The following is a 21,854-nucleotide window of genomic DNA, read 5'->3' as shown; positions in this document are numbered from 1 at the left end:
TCACTCTATCAATGTCTCTTACCATCTTGTACATCTTTATTATATCACCTCCTATTGCTCCAAAAAGAAAAGCCCTGGCTTTCACAAACTTTCCTTGTAAGACCCGCTCACTAATCCACACATCATCCTGGCAAATCTCCTCTGCACCCTCTATAAAACTTCCAAATCTTCCTACAATACACGATCAGAACTGAACACAATATTCTAAGTGTGGTCTAATCAGAATTTTATAGAGCTGCAACATTACCTTGTGGCTCTTGAACTCTAACCCCTATCTAATGAAAGACACCTTCTTAACGACCCTATAAATTTAGCTGGCAACCTTGAGGGATCGATGGATGTGGATCCCCAAGATCCCTTTGTTCCTCCACACTGATAAGAATCCTTGTACCTACCTCAAAGATCAACCTTCCAAGGTGTATCACTTCATACTCTTCTGGCTTGAACACCATCTGCCATTTCTCAGCACAGCTCTGTATCCTGGCAGTGCCCTGTTGTAACCTGCAACAAACTTCTACACTGTCCACAATGTCACGAACATTTGTGTTATCTGCAAACTTACTAATCACTCTTCCACTTCCTCACTCTTCTGTTCCTCATTAAATTGTAGAATGCCTCGGGTTTTTCCTTAATCCTACTCTCCATGCCCCCTTCTACTCTCCTAAGTCCCTTCTTATAACTCTCAAGATACATGTCTGATCCTTGCTTCTTTAACCTTAAGTATACTTCCTTCTTCCTCTTATATGAATAGTCAGCTTCACTTGTCATTCATGGGTCTTACCCATAACCATCCTTTCTCTACCTTAATGAGAAAAACCTTTCTGGACCGCCAATGCAAGTGCTCCCTAAACAGCCTCCGCTTTTCTGCTGTACATTTATGTTCCCAAGACACTGCCTAATAGCATCGTAGTTCGCTATCTCCAAACTAAATACTTTCCCATACTCTTTGCTCCTGTCCATGCCAAAGGTCACCCATCAAGAGGGCTGTCGCCTGACCAGGTTTATTACCTAGCTCCAGATCCAGTATGGACTTTCATCTAGTTAGCCTATTCACATACAGTATTGGGTCAGAAATCCTTCTTCGATACACCTAATAAGTCTGCCTCATCGAAACTCTTTGCCAAAAAATATTTGTGAAGTTGAAATCACCCATGATAACAATCCTGTTATTTATGCATCATTCTTAAATCTGCCTCCTGATATGCACCAGTGTCTTTTGCTACTGGGTGAGTCTATAGAATACTTTGTAATACACTGATTGCTCCTTTCCTGTTTCTGACTTCCACCCACACTGACTCTGGGTTGCTGAAGAGAAAAAGATTAGGTGGGCAAAGTGGGTCATGTGATGACACTGTCAAGAACAAACAGAATCCTAAAGCCTTGTATTATATTAAAGCAAGAGGGTCCGTGAGTCCTGGGGTCAATACCCCGAAGTCAAGAAAGTCCACAGGGCAAAGCTGAAGGTCAAAGTCCAGAGTTTGGCAAGTCATGAGGTAAAAAACCTGAAACATCGAAGAGTAAAGTTGGCGAGTCCAAAAGTAGAATGCAAGTCCAGGCCAGTGACTGGAGGATGGAGGTCTGATGTTTACAGATCTGGGAGTCCAGGCCAGTGACTGGAGGATGGAGGTCTGATGTTTACAGATCTGGGAGTCCAGGCCAGTAACTGGAGGATGGAGGTCTGATGTTTACAGATCTGGGAGTCCAGGCCAGTGACTGGAGGATGGAGGTCTGATGTTTACAGATCTGGGAGTCCAGGCCAGTGACTGGAGGATGGAGGTCTGATGTTTACAGATCTGGGAGTCCAGGCCAGTAACTGGAGGATGGAGGTCTGATGTTTACAGATCTGGGAGTCCAGGCCAGTGACTGGAGGATGGAGGTCTGATGTTTACAGATCTGGGAGTCCAGGAGAGACTGAAGGTTGGAGACCTGAAGCCTGTGAGTTTGAGAGATTGGGACCAAGGACTAGAGGCTTGGAAGCAGTCTGTCGTGGGATCAGAGGTCTGTGTGTGAAAGGCTGAGAAGGTGAGAAAGGGGCTTGTTTTGATGTTCCAGGCTTGTTTTGTTCTATTGTCTTTATTTCTTCTGCTTGTGCTTTTCTGTGTTCAAAACTGTGTGCATGCAATATTGATGGTGGAATCAGTGACAACACTTGTGAGTTGCCCCAGCTCATCCTTAGTTCAAGGCGAACAGCACATTTCACTATATGTATTTAAGTGCATGTAATCAATAAATCTGAATTGTTGAATAGTTAATAGTCGGCTGTACATCCCCCCCCCCACCCCCAGAGTGCAGCCGAATGGTAAATGGAACCAAGTGGGTACAGATGAACTTGCCAGAGAGTTCTACAGTTGGAGGACTACAGAAGGAATGACATTGTTATACTGGAAGCTAGAAAACACCAAATAATCTGAGCCATAATTATGCCATACAACCTCAGGGATGATGCTGCTGAGCACATACTGTGACTACAATCTAAACTCCCCAGTCCATTATAAACATCAGATATTCTGCAGATCCGGGAAATCTTTAGCAACACACAGAACATTTTGGAGGAACTCAGCAGGTTAGGCAGCATCTTTGGAGGGGAATAAGGGCTAAGACCCTTCATCAGAACTGGAAAGAAAGATGGGAAAATACAGAATTAGAAGGTGGGGGAGGGGGAGGAGTACAAGCCAGCAGGTGAGGGGGAAGGTGGGTGGGCGGGAGAGGGGCAATGGTGTAACAAGCTGGGGGGTGATAGGTGGATGAGGTAAATATCTGAAGAAGAAGGAATCTGATAAGGTTGACAGTGGAGCATGGAAAAAACGGAAGGAGGAGGAGAACCAGAGTGGAGTGATGATGAGGTGAGGAGAAGACAATGGGTGAGAGAGTAATCAGAATGGAGAATGGAAGAGAGAAGGGGGAGGGGGAATTAATTACTGGAAGTTAAGGAGATCAATATTCATGTTATCCAGTCCTCAGTCCACTTCTTCAGATATAATGTATTTGTTAACTAATTACAAGCCTGTGATAGACCCTGTTATTGTCTTAATTTCTGATATCTAGCCTTTGGTTTTTAATTTTACTCACACTGTATATAGAACATAGTATTATGTAAGGTGTACAGAAAAGGTTCAGCTAAATTTATTGCTCCTGCGAGGTGTGATCCATATGTAGGTTCATAAACAACTATCACTCCAACACAATTCCATTATCTAGCATAATGTAACACAAAATAGTTGATAATAGAATAATTTTAAACATTCAAAGTATCTGCAGACTGGATAATCCTGTTACTGTAAATTTATATTCTTCAACTCAGAAAAAAAATGATATATGTGTGTGTGTCTACGAGTGTATACTGCATGTGGATGTGCCTGTGCATCTATTTGAGAGAGAGTGACAGAGATAGAGGCAGAGAGAAACAGAGAGAGAGGAATAGCTACAGAGAGGTGCCAATACTGCAGAGATGAACAGGTAAAGGAAGAGTCAAGTGTGAAATCAAGCAAGAATGCTTTCTGCATAGATAAGTTCAAAACCCTGCAATTCATTTGAAATGGGGCATTTGACAATGTCTCAAAATTTACACTCTGTGATCATAGACATATTGTTGAACACCATTAAGAGAAAGCACACTGAAGGCAAGTCATTGTAATAAAACAATCAAAGTTTCAGATAACATTCAGGCGAGCAATTTGGTGAAACATCCAACCCTTTCATCAGAAGTGCATCGCAGTGTATTGTTCTACAGTTCCGAATAAGCAAGGTCAGATCAATGGTTTTATGCTGAAACAATAATGAATAATTTGAATCTCATTACATTCTACGTCTCAATAGCATGAATCATGTACAGTATGCCCATTCTGCATAGTTAGCTGTGAAAGTTGGTCTGTTTCACTTACCCAAAGTATCACACTTGTTTCTAGCTCTACAAATGTCTTCCCTAAAATCAAACAAATTAAACTAAGTAAGAATTTTTAATGCAGATTGAAAATCTGTTCAGTCCCGACAGAGGAAATTGAAGTACAGCATTAGTGGTGGGTAAAGTTAGCGAACAACACATTCATCAACCTTTATTAAGAACTAGGAGTGATCTGGACTGGGAAGCTACTGGAACCAGAAGTTCATAGGGCAGGTGTCCAAGTCACAGACAGGTGAAGAAAGACCTCTTCCCCTCTTGTCAGAGTTGCCCTAATCCAGCATGTCCAGAACTTAAGATGGATACATGAATATTACACTATGGTTAATCTGGATTCTCACTGCTAGTTGATATTTGAGAAGCAACATTTGCTTCCAATCACAGTGGTAGTTCTCCAGGTCATTCCCCACAATAAATTGATGACACCAATCATTATCTTTAAGTTAACAGTACTCAGCCCATGCATTAAACTAGATATTCCAAGGGAAATTCTATCCATTGGAGAAACCTTCCCTATTTTATGCACTGATACACAATATATTTACCAAATATATGTATATTATGATGTGCTAATCTTAGAAACTGTCATATAAAAATTGATATAACAATTTAGAATAGTATGGATTTTCTCTCTAAGGGTCACCTTATTGCAGGAAGATTCTGGAAGCTTTAGAGAGGGTGCAGAGGAACTTTACCAGGATGCTGCCTGGTCTAGAGGGAAAGTGTTATGAGGATAGGCTGCATGAGCTTGATCTTTTTTCTTTGGAGAATGGGAGGTGGGAGGTGACTTGATAGAGTTGTTTGATGATAAGAGGCCCAGATCAAGTGGTTAAAGAGAGATTTTTTTCCCAGGGCAGATATGGCTGATATGAATGGGCATAATTTTAAGGTGATTGGATGAAAGTAGAGGGGGTATGTCAGAGGTAAGTTTTTGTTTTAGACAGAGATTGGTGGGTATGTGGAATATCCTACCAGGGGTGGGGATATTGGTAGATACAGCAGGGACATTTAAGAAACTCTTAAATAGGCACTTTGGCGATAGGATAAATAGAGGGCGTTATAGGAAGGAAGGGTTAAATTGATCTTAGAGTAGATTAAAAGGTTGGCACAACGTAGTGGGCTGAAGGTGCCTGTACTGAACTGTAACGTTTTATGTTCTATGTTCTATGTCTGGAAAGCAATGCTCTGAAAGATGATGGCTCTATTGTGCCACAGTTACCTGGTCATTAGGACTGCAGTATCATGGTGAGACGGGTGATTATCATCCAAGGTGTTCTGAGTCTGCTGCCACACACAGAAGTTATGAAGTGTTGTAGCTGCGTTAAAACTGATGGATGGGCCTTCCTGAATAAGCGAGGGGAAAAAGGGCATTAAAAATGTGGAGCAGGATTTTATTTTTCCAGTTTGAATAATACATAAAATTTCTGCAGCAATTCCCATGGAGGGTTAGCATTTAGGGCCAAAAATCTATTTGTCTGGGGACCTTCGTTCTCACTTCAGCTGGATCAGGCAGTTCTTGGTCTCTACCTCCCAATTGTCAAATACCAACACTTCAAAGTTCAAAGCTCAATATTCAAAATAAATATATTATCCAAGTATGTATATGTCACCATATACTAGCTAGAAATATATTTTCTTGCAACATTCACAGTAGAACATCCTAGTGAAAATCAAATGGACACTTGAAGAACTTAAGGGTAGCAGGAAAGATGGGATTGCAAAGGGTAAAAGGGCCCACAAAATGTCCTTTGTCAAATATGATTAAAGAGAATCTGAAGGAATTTTACATCCACATGGAAAACAAGAGTACAACTCGGGAGATGGTAGGACTACCCAAGGATAAAGAAATGAACTTATGCTTTGTGTCAGGAATTGTGGGCGGATACTTTGCATCGGTATTCACCTAGGAGGATATGGAGGATAAGGAGATCAATATGCAGTGTGATAATGTGCTATTGCAACACTAAGACCAAGAAAGAGAAAAGAGCTGGTGCAGACACATTTGAAGAGCATGAGGTGGATAAGACCTTGGGCTCTGATGGGGTATATCCTAGATTATTGAAAGAGGCAAGTACCTTAACCTGAACCCTATTACAGAGAGTTCAGAGTTCAATTTTGATGTCATCTGTAAGGAATCTGAACATCCACCTCATGGAATGTGTGGGTTTTCTCCAGGTATTCCAGTTTCCTCTTACAGTCCAAAAACATACCAGTTAGTAGGTTAGTTGGTCATTGTAGATTGTCCAGTGATTAAGCTAGGGTTGAAATTGGCAGTGACCCTCAAAGGGCAGGAAGGGTCTGTTCTGATCTGTATCTCAATAAATAAATAATAGGATGGAGATTGCTGGGCCATAACCAAGATCATTGCTTCCTCAATAGCAACAGGAAATGTCCCAGAGGATTGGACAGCAACCAATGAAATGAACAGTAATTATAGCAGAAAATTATGGGTTGAAAGTGGCACATCAATGGTATTAATGTTGCTGGACAGCATTCTTAGAGATAGGAAAATTTGGAAAATTGTAGTCAGCATGGCTTTGTGCAGGACAATTCACATCTTACTAACTTAATTGAGTTTTCTGAGGAGGTGACAAAAGCGATTGATGAAGATAGAGCTGTGGATGTTGGCCACATGTATTTTACTAAGGCTTTTGACATGGTCCCTTGTGGTAGGTTGAACCAGAATATTAAGATGCAATGGATCTTAATATTTTATCTGAGTGTGAAGTGTCACATTTTGGAAAGTGCTATCAAGGTAGGACTTTCACAGTGAATGGAAGCACCCTATGAAGAGTTGCAGTACAGAGGAATTTTGAAGTCCTCTGTTCTTGAACCATTCAGCCTCACACCCCTTTATCTATTACCCCCATTGCTCCATGACCCTGCAATACTTTAAAACATTTTTATATTGCTCTTTATGTGCTGGTATTTATGTATTTATAAATATTTTATGCCACATTCATACTTTACCTTTAACTTTATTCTTATGTAATTCTCTAACCTTTATAATTGTTGAATGTTAATGTTGTTTCGTATGTCATGCCTGACCAATATCCCAGAGATAATGTAAAACACAGCATCTGGTGAATAAAGTTGATTCTTGATCCTTGACCCTTTATCAGAGGACTCATAAGGACAGGACATTTATGCTGAATGAATAACATTTGGGAACAGATGGAACTTGCTATTGGTACTCTTATAATTTAATAAATACCTAGACTTGTGAAGGCACAGAGAGATATGAATCAAAAGATACTTGGGAGTGGGAGTAAGGTGCCATAGCAGCGAGCAGTTAGCCTGAAGCTGTTCCAGCTCAGAGCATTGGAGTTCAGAGTCCAATTCCGCTGTCCTCTGTAAAAGTTGAATGTTCTCCTGTGTATATGTGGGTTTCCTCCCATATTCCAAAGTCGTACCAGATAGTAGGTTAATTGGTGTTGTAACTTGTCCTGTGATTAGGCTCGAGGTCAATAGGTGGGCTGCTGGGTGGCACAGCTCATTGGGCTGGAAAGACCTGTTCCTCACAGTAACTCCAAATAGATAGTAGATAGAAGATAGATAAACAAATAAAAACAGCAAGATTGGTTAATGTTGGCCTTTATGGGCACAAGGAGCTCAGGTATGACTGATCCTGTAAAGATTATGAGTACTATCACTCTAAACTTTGACATGTAAGGTGTGGCAAACAGACAAATCAGCTGCATTTAGAATATATATTACAACACTGCATGAATCTAATGGGTGTAGTAGCTCAGAAACACAACAGGCCCTCACTGCTGGGTTGAGTCCAGGAATTCCTGACCCATTGACTGCTGTGGAATCACTGTCACAACAAATTTTGTATGAATTCAGGGGAATGTCCTGTTCACAAATCTGAAAAAATAGTGCAATGGGCCCCAGATGCCTGTTAACACACACCAACCAAAAGATGACCGAAGAATACATCGCACATTTAAGTTTGGGTATCTTTTTGTACCAATTTCTAAATAATCCACATTACATCTACGCAAACCTTTGGATTACACTAATTAACAATAATATTTTGGTAGAGACTTTAACAAAAGCTTTGACTTACTTGCTCATTGTGAATCACAACTAACTTGACAACAACAATGTTGATCAGGTTTCCCACACTTGAATCTCGGTAGATTGTAGCCACCTAAAACAAGCACAGATTAAAGAGACGGGTGGTGTTGTAAAAAACATTATACAGGAAGGTTAACGTTTAATGGAAACTGTGAATTGACGTTCCCACAGTTAAACACACAGATTTGGCTTTCAAAGTGACTACTATGAATTGGAGTCAAGTGAGAGAGGTTACTATAGGAACAATGATTCATCTCTAAATGTCAGGAGAACCAAATTTCTGCACAATCTTCCAAAATGAAAGCCCGGGTCCAATATTGTTGCTGATACTTCATTTTTCCATCTTTTTCATGATTAATGTTTGAGTATTGCTATGATAGATGTTATTTACTACAACGTATCTACTTTGGTAACAGCTAAGTTCAATGAGAGCAGGCGGGTTTAACTGTGGAGCAACTGAAAGATGATGGAACCAAATTGTCCAATCGCAGATAATACAATAATTGGTCACCTCTGTTTTAATATATCAGAGATACCCCTCACAAACGTCCCTGTAGTTCAACAAGCGTCTTAACTTTCTTTTCCAGTTTTGGTGAGGAGTCCTCAACCCGAAACAATAACTCTCACTCTCTTTCCACAAATGCATCTTGATCTATTAAGTATCCATGGCAGCTTCTATTCTTCAGTAACATAATACGCAGCTATAATGCATGAGTGAAGGAGACTGATAGAATAAAAACCTCCTTTCATACTTTCTGTGCCATCTCTGCACTCCCATTGCCTGGCCCATAGGAGGACAGGCATTTTATTATTTCACTTAAATGCTAACACTAAGCCTTGGGACATTAGACTGAGCTTGCAGTGTTTAGAATTAGAATTAGTTTTGTTTTCACTGACATGTCATGGAATTTGTTGTCTTTTGGCAGTACAGGGATAACAAACTACTATATGTGCAAAAGTGGAATAGAGAGGTAGTGTTCATACGTTCATGAACCATCCAGATATGTGATGGAAGGCAGGAAAAAGCTGATCATAAAATAGTGAGGTGGATCTTCAGGCTGCTATACCTCTTCCCTGATGGTAGTAATGAGAAGAGGTCATGTCCTGGATGGTGAGGGTCCTTAATGTTGGATGTCATCTTATTGAGGTCATGGAGCTGGCTGAGTCTACAATGTTCTGAATCCACTTACAATCCTGTGCATCGGAGCCTTCATACCAGACAGTGATTCAACCAGTCAGAATGTTCTCCTCCATATACCTATAGAAGTTTACAGGAGTCTTTGGTGATATACCCCAGCAAATTTGTATGCAGTTCTGGCTCCACATTGGTTACTGGAGAGGTTGCAGAGGAAATTCACCAGGATGTTGTCAGGATTGGAGAACTTCTTTTATGGGAAGAGACTACAGAGACTGGTTTTGATTTTCCTGCAGCAAAAGAGTGACCTGATAGAAGTATAGGAGATGAAAATCAAAAAAAGAAAAATTCAGATGCTGGAAATCTGAAATAAAGTAACACCAATAATTAAGGAGACAGTAAGTTAGGCAGCATCTCTGGAAAAAGACATAGATTCAAAATTTCAGGTCAAACAACTTTCATTAGAATGGGTATTATGAGGGGCATAGATAGGGCAGATCATCGAAATCTTCCCATGCTAGGGTATTCAAATTCAAATGAGCAGAGGATGAAGGTGAGAGGAAAGGGCAATAAAGGGGATCAGAGGGGAAAGTTCTTTTTTACCTGATAATTGGATCATGCTGACACAGGTAGAGGTAAAATCAAATGCAGTCAGTATGTTTAAGAGGCATCTTAATACCCATAAATAGAAGCATACACTGCACTGCACTTTCTGCACCTTACTCCACATTGTTATTATTTTACATTCTTCTATCTCTATTCTGTATAATGGTTTTGATCTGTATGAGCAGTACGCAAGACAAATTTTTTTCTGTGCCTTGGTAGATATGACAATTATAAACACCAATACCAAGAAGGTGAGCAAAATGAAGTGAGTGAACATAAAGTTTAGCATGGATACTGTGGGCAGAAGGGCCCATTTATGTTCTGTCTATGCAGAGATAAACATTCACTCACTTCAAACATCAGAATCAAAATCATCCTCGGCAGTAACTCAGCAAGATCAACAGATATCAGTCAACATGTGGGACATTTGCTGAAGTCCTCTCCCTCTCAGTAGTCAAAAGGTTGGTTGTTCTTGGTGAATGTCCCAACAGCTGGAGTCAAATATACTAGTCACCAAGGCCCATGTCCAAAACAACACTTTGGTCAGATAGCAACTGCAATACAGGTTGTGATAGAAAACAGAATATTACAGCACAGTACAGGCCATTTGGCCCACAATGTAGTGCCAACCTTTTATCCTACTCCAAGGTTAACCTAACCCTTCTCTACCACATAACCCTCCATTTTTTTCTTTTATCCATGTGCATAGGAGTCTCTTAAATCTCCCTAATGTATCTGCCTCTGCCACCATACAAGGCAGTGTGTAACCGTGCACTTACCATTCCATATAAAGATTTATCTCTGACCTGCTTTCTTCTAATCACTTTAAAATTATAGAAACATAGAAAACCTACAGTGCAATACAGGCCCTTTGGCCCACAAAGTTGTGTTGAACATGTCCCTACCTTAGAAATTATTCGGCTTACCTATAGCCCTCTATTTTCCTCAGTTCCATGTACCTATCCAAAAGTCTCTTAAAAGACCCTATCATATTCCTCTCCACCACCGTTGCCAGCAGCCCATTCCACGCTCTTGCCACTCTCTAAGTAAAACACTTACCCCTGACATCTCCTCTGTACCTACTCCCCAGCACCTTAAACCTGTGTCCTCTTGTGGCAACCGTTTCAGCCCAGGGACAAGCCTCTGACTATCCACACGAAATTGCTAGCCTGGGAATAAGGCACTAGCTGTCCACTCAATCAATTTGAAAAAAAAATGCTGAGAAATGGTTTGGGAAAACATGAAATCCTGACTGTTGCTGAAATCAGACTCATTTCCCTGGTATATTGAAGAGCTGCACGATAGTGGCTGGCTGATGGATTGGGAGCCACAGCCAATGAAATTCCCCGGTGACCCTCAGAATGCTGGATGCCCAGCCATAGTTTACTCACGGTAGAGTTCACAAAACTCCTCACAGGAAGACGAGCCTCAACTTTGTCGGATCCCTCCCATCTCACCCCTCCACAGGACACCATAACTATGGATTAAAACAGCTCATAACACGGGTTGAAAGAACAACACCTCATATCCCATCTGGGTAGCCTCCAACCTGATGGGATGAGCATCGATTTCTCTAACACCTGGTAACCATGTCCACCTTGTTCCTCACACTCAACTATTTGTTTTCTCTCAGTCTGGTGGTTCTCTCACCCCTTCTCTATTCCTCATCTGCCCATCACTTCCCTCTGGCTCTCCACCTTTATTTCATGGTCCACTCTCCTCTCCAGTCAGATTCATCTTTCTTCAGCCCTTTAACTGGCCTACCTATCACATCCCAGCATCTCACATCATCGTGCCCTCTCCTACCTTCCCTGCCCATCTGATCTCACCTGCCAGCTTGTATTCTTTCATTTCCTGCACCTTCTTATTCTGGCATCTGCCCCTTCCTTTCCAGTCCAGATGAAGGGTCTCAACCGGAGGTATCAACTGCTCATTTCTCTCCATTGATGCTGCCTGGCCTGTTGAGTTCCTCAGCATTTTCTGTCTGCTGCTTTGGATTTCCTACATCTGCAGATTCTCTGTTGCATATATTGGGCTGGGAACATTAGATCTCAGTTGTAGTATGTGCACAGCAACATCCCCACAGTTATATTTACCCATAATGGCACAAACTGTTTACCGTTTTCCAGCTCTCAGCAGGATAATCTCACTCTCTCTGTAGTCTCTGTATTCTCTCTGAAAAGTTCATCTGCTTCCATTTGATTCCCCCCTTTCTCTTTTCCATTCCCCATTCTGGCCCCACTCTTATCCCTTCCCTTCTCTTTACCTGCTCATCACCTCCTCCTGGTCCTCCTCTTCCTTCCCTTTTCCCCATACTCTTCTCTCCTATCAGATTCCTTGTTCTTCAGCCATTTACCTTTAAGTCCTATCAAAGTTCAAATTAAACTTATTATCAAAGTACATGTATGTCGCCATATACAACTCTGAGATCCGTTTTCTTGCGCGCACTCAATAAATCCATAATAGAGTAATAACAGTAATGGAATTAGTGAAAGACCACACTAACTGGCATTCAGCCCGTTTGCAAAAGACAACAAAATGTGCAAATATAAAGCAAAAGAAATAATAATAAATAAATAAGCAATAACTATTGAGAACATGAGATAAAGAGTCTTTGGAAGAGAGTCCATAGGCTGTGAGAATATTTCAATGATGGGGCAAGTGAAGTGGTATGATGTTAACCCCTTTGGTTCCAGAACCTGAGGGTGGAGGGGTAACACCATTCCAGAACGTGTTGATGTGAGTCCTGAGCCTGTACCTTCTTCCTGATGCAAGCAGGGGGAAGAAAGCATGATATTCCCTGTTTCTCATTTCAACACGCTTACCTGGCCTCACATATCACTTGCCAGCTTGTACTCCTTCCACTCCCCATTACTTCTTATTCTGGCTGCTTTCCCCTTTCTTTCCAGAATCATTGAATGGTCTCAGCCCAAAATTTCAGCTGTTTATCCCTCTCTCCTATTGATTTCCTCCTGCTTTTAGTGTTATCCCCTTTGGTTCTGATTACCAATAATTTACACTATGGGGTTTTGTGTGTGCTTCTCTTACAACAATCCTGCCTACTCATTGACATTCAACGGCAGAATATGTAACTCTGTGCTCAAAACTATGGTAATTGTTCAAATATAATTCAGGAGAACCTTATCTTGGCACAGCCCATGTTGCATTTACCAGGTTTGCACTCATTTCAGGAAGGCAATAACTGACCTCTTCAATCTGTGATGCATGTGATCACTCTCGCCTTGCCTGTCTACTGGAGGCTGGAATAGACTGAACTGGCTGTGGAGTCACTAGATCAATGCTCGTCTTTCTGTTGCAATGAAAATTAGTGCTGGCTACATAGGAGCACAATCAGCTTGCCCGAACTTGACAGCCTGCAAAATGACAACTTATACTGAAATGATTTAACTGAGCACCTGAATCAACAAGGCCTGGTAGGCTGGTAAATGGGGCTGCCATTGATCGGCAGCTGATACCAGCTCGGACCTGGTGGACTGTATCTCATCTACATTTCTCGGGTTGATGACTATTGGCTTTCTGTTGAGGGGGCATGGAGATGGTTTCATGCTGATCACACATAATCAGCTATGGTTGAGTGGTGGAGCAGACTTGATGGCCAAATGGCCTAATTCTTCTCCTGTGTCTTATTGTATGTTGTCTAATGATTCCAATTATTTAATACATGGAGGGGTGACACAATCTGAGGATTAAACTGGAGCAATAACAATGTACAAGGATGTGCCAGCCATCCACAGAAAGTTTAATGCTGAGGCTAACCTTTACCATCAACAGCAAGCTGCTTGTTTCCCTTCCAGAGGTCTCCAGGCTTCCAAAAGAAGAAAGCCCTTAAGGCGTTTTTTAAAAAGGACTGAAAAAAGGTCAATTGGCATCAAACTCCAGCTACAGAATATACCCACTGTCTAAACAAGAGCCTGAAAAGACCTCCTCAAATATCCTCATCACCAGGCCTCAGGCTACAGTTCACCGAGTGGTTTTATCAGGAGAAGATTACATTGGAATGAGTGCAGGTGCACACTCCTCCTCGTCAGTGGTCCTGACATATAATGTTTGCCTTTATTTAATCTGTTCCCAGGGCTTCAGATAACTGGAGTTCAACAGCAGAAAGAATTTAAATGCAGATTTTTTTCAGTAAAAGAATATTAATGCTTCATGCAAAAACTTGTTGGAGAATTTCATTCAAACTATTATCTATAAATAAATTAAAATCATTTTAATGCTGTGGTGCCTTGCAGTAAATGGTTCAGAAAGCACACTATATTTTGATGACTGCATTGGTTCTGTGGTATGCATTTAAACACTAAAATCGATGTTTCAAACTATTTGCTGTAAGGCACCTCAACAAAAGCCATTTCAAACTTTTCTTCTTCAGCAAATCTGAGTTATTAATTTGAGAAAAATGGTCGGAATTAATCTGAAAACTGGATTAATCTGGAGCTTACTTCCATCATAGACAGCCCACTATGGGACAAACCCTTCTCATCAGCAATGGCGTCATCAAGAGGCGGTGCTCAAATTGGCGGCACTCATCATTAAAGACTCTCACCATCCAGGTCAAGCCTTTGTCTCATTGCTACCATTGGGGAGCCTGAAGACCCAGTTTTAAGAACAGCTTCTTCCCATCTGCCATCCGTGAGCACTACAGTCGGCCCTCCTTATCCGCGAGTTCTGCATGCACGAATTCAACCAACAGCAAATCGAGAAAACCTGGAAATGCTCTTCCAGCACTTGTTGTTCAAGCATTGTTCACCTCGCATCTCACTTATTCGTTACTTTGTTGCTGTGAAAAAATGGCTCCTAAACAGCAATTAGGTGGTCAAAGCAATTCCTCAAAGGCTAAGAGGGAATGTAAAGTGCTATCTCTTGCCGAGAAAGTAGAAATATTAGATCTTTTGAAAAGTGGCATGTCGCATTCTGAACGTAAAGAACGTAAAGATCACAGGAGCATCGGCTAATGCCGAGGCCACAGCAGTGTTCCCAGAGGAGCTGCAATTCTGCAATTCTGAAGTCTCGACATTCAACGCTTGAAGACCCTCAGCCCTCAACCTCCACAGTTCCTGATGTTAGTATTATTGAGCCTCCTCCAACGCATCCTTATTCCCTAAACAAGACAGTGTAACAACTACTATACAAGTTGCTCAACATTACAAGTTTTACTCGTTTGATCATTGTTCGCCTCGCATCTCGTTTGTTCGCTGCTTGTGTTGTGAGTGAGAGGAACATGTACAGTTTATTTTGTCAATATTCCCTAAACAAGACAGTGTAACAACTATTTATACAGCATTTACATTGTATTAGGTATTATAAGTAATCTAGAGATGATTTAAATTATATGGGAGGATGTGCATAGGTTATATGCAAATACTGCTCCATTTTATATAAGGGACCTGAGCATCCACTGGAAGTCCCGGAACCAATCCCTCGCGGATAAGGAGAGTGGACTGTATATCTTTAATTGTCTTTTACGTGATTTATTTTTGTATCTTATCGTACTTTTTATGTATTGCACTGTACCACTACCATTAAATAACAAGTTTCATGATGTAAATTAGTAGAAATAAACCTGATTCATTTTTAGATATTGTCCAGGTACTTCTTTGCTGTTAGTGGGGACTATGGTACAGAAATGAGGCTGGCTTACCTCCATTCAGGAGCCTTCTTGTTGTCCTGTTCCATCTCTTAAAGGAAAACCACACACACTTCAAACTGTCTGTCCCAGATTACAGCCTGCACTCAATATTGTTCTGGTAATGTTCACACTTTATCTGCAAAAGGAGTTCAATGGAGCCTTATTCTCCTGCCCAAGCCAGGAACAGTGGACTTACTGTAATTTCTCAGGTTTTTTGTTCCTCCGCACTGAATCTTTGATGTGACTTGGAACTTCCTCAATTGTACAAGGGAACACAGTAGGAAACAGGGAGGCACATTGCTGTGGGTCATATGCATTCCTATGGAAATGCCCCCAAGTTACTATGGCACTGAGCTGTATTGACCAATATGTGGTTACGTCTAAAAGAAGATGTTCTTTCCAAGCTATCTGAAAAACTTTTAGTAGAGGTCCAGTGACTTTAGAGAGCATATGTTCTACATAGTTGCCCTTGTGTTGATGAAAATTTTGGCAGCAACCGCCCACCGTTGCTATAGTCCAGGTTTGTTCAGCTGTCGCCTTTTGTTGGAAAATATACAAGCAACTAAGTAAAGCAGAACTGGGCAGAACTTCGACTGAACTTCCTCCTCCATGGATTCCCTTCCTACATACTAGTGAAAGATCTTTTCAGTTAGATTGGCTGACTTAATTAACAAAATAACTAAAAAAAAATCTTTTGTAGTTTGCAAAATTTGATGGAATTTTGTCCTCAACTTCTCAAATACAGCTCCATGGATTAAATATTGCTCTAGATTAAATATGACAGAGTCAATAATTTAAGAAAATAGTTGCTGCCTGTAATTACAGGGCTTACTTTGAGGAAAACTTCAGATTGTGCTTCTCAAATATTTTCTTAAATTATTGACTGTCAGAAAGTATAATCAGAAAATTGCAAAAAGATGAATTTGAAAGGAAATGACTTATAGCATACTGGGTGGTAAACCGATCTGGAAGACAGCACTCTGAAATTAGTTTTTTATTCTTACATGTACCAAGATACAGTGAAAAGCTTGTCTTGAATACTGTTCATACACATTATATCATTACACAGTGCATTGAGATAGGACAGGCTGACCTGAGCCCATCCTGTCTGCTTGTGTCAGACCCATCTCCCTCTCTTGTCACTACCACCTCAGATATAACAATAGACAATAGACAATAGGTGCAGAAGTAGACCATTTGGCCCTTCGAGCCTGCATCACCATTCTGAGATCATGGCTGATCATCTACTATCAATACCCAGTTCCTGCCTTGTCCCCATATCCCTTGATTCCCCTATCCATAAGATACCTATCTATATGAGGTACAGGAGACTTCACCGACTGCCCTTGCCTCAGCGCTGAACTGGCTGCGTGGCTCCGGACTCACTTTCAGGGACTCTGCAGTTCATGCTCAGTGTGTTTATTTGTTTACTTTGTTGTTATTTGCTCTATTTGTTCTTTTTTCACACAATCACTGTTTGTTGGTTTTTGTTGTGTGTGGTTTTGAACGGATTCTGCTGTGTTTCGCTCTTTTGAGGCTTTCTGCAAGAAGATGTATCTCAAAGTTGTAAATGGTAAAACTTGAACTTTGAACAAGGTAAAAAAAAATTAACAATGCAGAATAAAGTGAAAAATCTACCAGAAAAGTACAATGCAGGTAAAAGATAAAATGCAAGATTGGGAAGCCAAGAGTCCAATTTATTGTACAAGAGGTCCATTCAAGTGGCTGATATCTTCGGAGAGAAGCTGTCCTTCAGCCTGATGGTACATGCTTTCAGACCTTTGTGTCTTTTGTCCGATGGGAGAGGGGAGAAGAGAGAGTGTCCAGGGCGAGTGGAGTATTTGATTATGCTGGCTGTTTTCCTGAGGCAACAAGGAGTATAGAGTCCACAGAGGAGATGCTGCTTCCTGTGATGTGCTGAGTTGCAGCCACAACTTCTCTGCATCTTCTTGGAGTCATGTGCAGAGTAGTTGCCATGCCAAGCTGTTATATATCCAGATGAGATGCAGCAATAAAAAAATTGGTGAAGGTTTGTAACACGCTGTAAGGTTTCACTGCTAAGGTTAATGTAATGGCTTCTATGTAATGCTTCACTGTCAGGGTAATGGTTTCTCTGTAGCAGCGATGTTTGGGTTATGACTAGAGACAACGGGGCTTTGGAATGTATGTGGCAGAAATGTGTATGTGACTCCTGCTCCTATCTCTTATGTTCTTATGTTCTTATGTTATCCAATGGGAGAAATGTTGTTCTTCCTGGTGAGTCTGGAAGAGAGATTTTCGCGTTCTTTCATCGGGGAGCAATGGAGAGAGAGGACGCAAATGGAGAGAGTCAGAAGACCACTGGATGGAGTGGACTGAGGAACAAGGGTCTGAGGGCTGGCTACGTTTGGAGGTCGATGGGAATAAATGAGTGAATAGTGAGCTCCAATGATGCGCAATAGACTTTGTCCTTAAAATGGGAAAGTAAAAATTTACTTTTTACTTTCTTTACTAACCCTCTATCCAGATTAAGATTTATAAAGTTCAATCATTTAATTGCATATGGTGTACTGTCTGATATTTTGCAGTGCGGATTTGTAACCGGGCAACACATCACACAGCATCCACACAAATGAAATTTCTCAGTTTGGCAGGGCCAGAAGTTGTTTTCCCCTAGGTGAACACGTGCTGGTCGAGCCTGAGGGTTACAGGTTGATAGGGTCAAGCCAAATTTCCTTAGCCTCCTGAGGACTTGGGTTCAGATCTAACTCAGAATGAAAAGGAACATTACTTCATATTCCCTGATGAAGATGAGGAGTTCATTATCGAAATGTTGGTTATAATAAATACCTGTACCTGGTTGGAAGCCCGAGAAGAGTTTATTCATTATACACGCTAGGTAAGCACTAGATCCTTTTTTAACTCCTCTTCTTTGAAACCCAGATCAGCAAAGCATCCCAGTAGTCAGAGCTGCTGCTACACAGACCTGAGGACTTGGGCTTAGTTCTGACCTCCAGTGTTTCCACCTTTAGTGGATCCGACCTCCACTTAGTGCCCCAACAGTAGGAAGGCTTTCCTCAATTACTACCATCCAATAGCACAGACATCAATCATAATGAAGTGCTGTGAGGGACTGGTTCTGATACAAACCATACTCCTACCTTGGAGACTACCTGGATCCAGTTCAACTTATCTACTGCCACAACAGGTCAACAGCTGGCACAACTTTACTGGCTCTGCACTCTCTTCAGGACCGTCTGGGCAACAGAAACTTATACATAGGGTTGCTGTTCAGCGACTACAACGTACTGTTCAATATAATCATTGCATCAAAGCTAAATTAACAAGCTGATAAAATAGGGCCTCTGTAGCTCCCTCAGTGATTGAATAGTTGACTTTCTCATCAGTAGACCTCATTCTGTTCAGTATCATTAACATCTCCTCCTCACAGTGACCATTAACATTGTTGAACCTCAAGACAGTTTACTTCGTCCCTGTTCTACTCTCTTTGCACCATCAACTGTGTGACAAAATACAACTTCAATGTCATCAACAAATTCACCAATGACACCATTCCTGTTGGCTGAATCACACCTTGCGTTGAGCTACACAACACATGGATGAGTGGTATCGTAATAACTACCACTTCCTCAGCATCAGAGAAACCAAGGACCTGATCTCTAACTTCAGAAAAGTCAAGAGAGATTGGGGATCAGAGGGAGTTAGCAGTTACAATTTCCTGGACATTAACATCTTGGATGATCAGTTCTGAGCACAGCACATAGATGCGATCATCAAGAAGGACTCCAACCAACTTCAACACATACAGCATAGAAATCAAAGTTCAAAGTAGCTCTATTATCAAAGTATGCATATGTCCCATGTATAATCCTGAGATTTATTTCCTTCCAGGTATACACAGTTAATCGAAGAAACCCAGTAGAATCATTGAATGTACAAACCACCTATGTGCAAAAGACAAAAGACAGTGCAAGTACAAAGGAAAAAACATAGTAATAATTAAATATGCAATGAACATTGAGAACATGAGATGAAGGGTCCTTGAAAGTGAGTTAATAGGTTGTGTGAACAGTTCAGTGATGGGATGAAGTTGAGTGCAATTATCCCCTTTGGTTCAAGAGCCTAATGGTTGAGGGATAATAATTGTTTCTTTACCTGGTGGAATGAGTCCTGATGTTTCTGTAGCTTCTTCCTGATGGCAGTAGTGAGAAAAGAGCATGGACTGGGTGGTGGCAGCCCTTGATGATGGATGCTGTTTTCCTGTAGTAGTACTCCATGTAGATATACTCAATGGTGCAGAGGCCTTTACCCGTGATGGACTGAGTCGTATCCACTACTTCTGTGGAATTTTCCGTTCGAGGACATTGGTGTTTCCATACCAGGCTGTGGTGTAGTCAGTCAATATACTCACACCACACACCTATAAAAGTTTACCTAAGTGTTAGATGACATACCTAATCTTTGCAAACTTCTAAGGAAATAAAGGCACTGTTGTGCTTACTTTGTAATAGCATCTATGTGCTGGGTCCAGGACAATTTCTCTGATATAATAAGACCGAGAAATTGAAAGTTGCTGTCACTGTCCACCTCTGATACCCCAATGAGAAATGGTTCATGGACCTCTGGTTTACTCATCCTGAAGTCAATAAACAACTCCTTGGTCTTCCTGACATTGAGTGAGAGGTTGTTGCTGTGGCACCACTCAGCCAAATTTCAATCTTCCTCCTATATGCGAGTCAGCTAACAACAGTGGTTTCATTAGCAACTTAAATGTGGCATTGGAACTCTGCATAGCCTCCCAATCATAAGGGTTAAGTGAGTAGAGCAGGGAGCTAAGCATAAAGCCTTGTGGTGCAGCTGAGCTGATGGAGATTGTGGCAGAGATGTTGTTACCAATCTGAACTGACTAGGGAATGCAAGTGAGAAAATCGAGGATCCAATTGAACAAAAATGTTTTGAGGCCAAAGTCTTGTAGCTTCTTGATTAACTTTGATGGAGTGATAATATTAGATGCTGAGCTGTAGACCATCCTGATGTGGTCCAGGTATTCCAAGGCTGAGTGAAAAGCCAATGAAATGGCATCTGTGGTAGACAAACTGGAGAGTTACTTCTTAGGCAGGAGTTGATATATTTCATCACCAGCCTCTCAAAGTATTTCATCACAGTGGATATAAGTGATACTGGATGATAGGCATTGAGCAAGATTACCATGTTCTTCTTTGGCACCATTATAAAATAAGCCTTCTTAAAGCAGATAGATACATAAAACTGCTGAAGCAATAGGTTAAATATAGCCAGTATATCAACCTGGGTTTTTAGTACTCATCCAGGTATCCAGGTCCAGAAGCTTTCTGACTGGTCCAGACTGGCATTCACATTGGCCTCAAAGACTGAAATCACAGAGTCATAGGGGGCGGTGGGAGAAGTTAAAGTTCATCCATGTTTGATGGTTAAAGTTAGCATAGAAGGAACTGAGCTGATTCAGGGAGCAAAGTGTTGTATCAACCCATGTCACTTAGTTTCACTTTGGAAGAGGTAATATTATTCAAGCCTTGCCACCGCTGTTAAACATCCTTCAGTGAATCAAGCTCGGTCCGGAATTGACTCCTGGCATGTTAGATGGCTTTTTGGAGATTGTGCCTGAACCTCTTGTATCTTACATGTTCGCCAGACCTGAATGTCACTGATTTGGTCCTCCGCAGATTGCACATCTCATGTTTCATCAAGGGCTTCTGGTTGGGGAAGACACTGAATGATTTTGTGGGGAAACACTCGTCTATGTCTGTTTTTATAAAATCTGTGATCACCGTTGTGTCTTCATTCAGATCCACAGATGAGTCCTCTAACACACCCCAATCCACTGACTAAAAGAAATCCCATAGTCGCTCTTCTGCTCCTACAACCACCAGTTTGCTGTCCTTATCTTGGGAGCCTTGCTCTTTAGCCTAATTGCAGGTTAGAGAAGGGTGGTAAGCATTCCTAATTGTATTAGCAGTCGTTGATTATGTTGGGACACCTGGTGCAGTAGGTTATATGCAGATGGTAACTGAGTAGAGATTTCTTCAAGCAAGCCTGACTTAAGTCCCCAACTATGACCTGAAGGATTTTGGGGTGGGCTGTTTCTTGTTTGGTGATGGCAGCATTCAATATCTTGAGTGCCTGGTTAACACTGACTTTTGGCGGCATGTAAACTGCAGTCAGAATCACAGAACAGAAATGTAGGTAGGTAGAATAGTTGGCACTTAATCGTTAGATGTTCCAGGTCAAAGGAAGAAGAGTACGACAAAACCACTTTGACTGACCACCACAGAGAGTATTCTAATTCAAAGTCTATTCTGATTAATTGGCCTGGTGCAGCAATTCCAATGCAAAAGTCTCCAGAAAGTAGTGAACACAGCTAGGCCCATCATGGATACAGCTGTCCTCAGCACCGACAACATCCACAGGAGGCATTGCCTTAAGAAAGTTGCATCTATCATCATGAA

The 21,854-nt window shown here is 41.3% G+C and overlaps 1 protein-coding gene across 1 annotated transcript in view; it reads right to left on the bottom strand.

Moving 5' to 3' along the window:
- LOC132397663 (A disintegrin and metalloproteinase with thrombospondin motifs 20-like) overlaps nucleotides 1-21,854 on the bottom strand; it is a 517,254-nt gene that overhangs the window by 315,314 nt on the left and 180,086 nt on the right. Inside the window, exons 5-7 of the mRNA XM_059976430.1 lie at nucleotides 7,971-8,054; nucleotides 5,118-5,242; nucleotides 3,882-3,922 (exon numbers count right to left, since the gene is read on the bottom strand). Of these exons, the coding sequence (XP_059832413.1) occupies nucleotides 3,882-3,922; nucleotides 5,118-5,242; nucleotides 7,971-8,054 (250 nt within the window). The remainder of the gene's footprint in view (nucleotides 1-3,881; nucleotides 3,923-5,117; nucleotides 5,243-7,970; nucleotides 8,055-21,854) is intronic.

The sequence above is a fragment of the Hypanus sabinus genome, chromosome 8 (assembly GCF_030144855.1).
Source record: "Hypanus sabinus isolate sHypSab1 chromosome 8, sHypSab1.hap1, whole genome shotgun sequence".
Taxonomy (NCBI): Eukaryota; Metazoa; Chordata; class Chondrichthyes; order Myliobatiformes; family Dasyatidae; genus Hypanus; species Hypanus sabinus.
The sequence above is the reverse complement of the archived record's forward strand: the minus strand, read 5'-3'. Positions and strand labels throughout refer to the sequence as shown.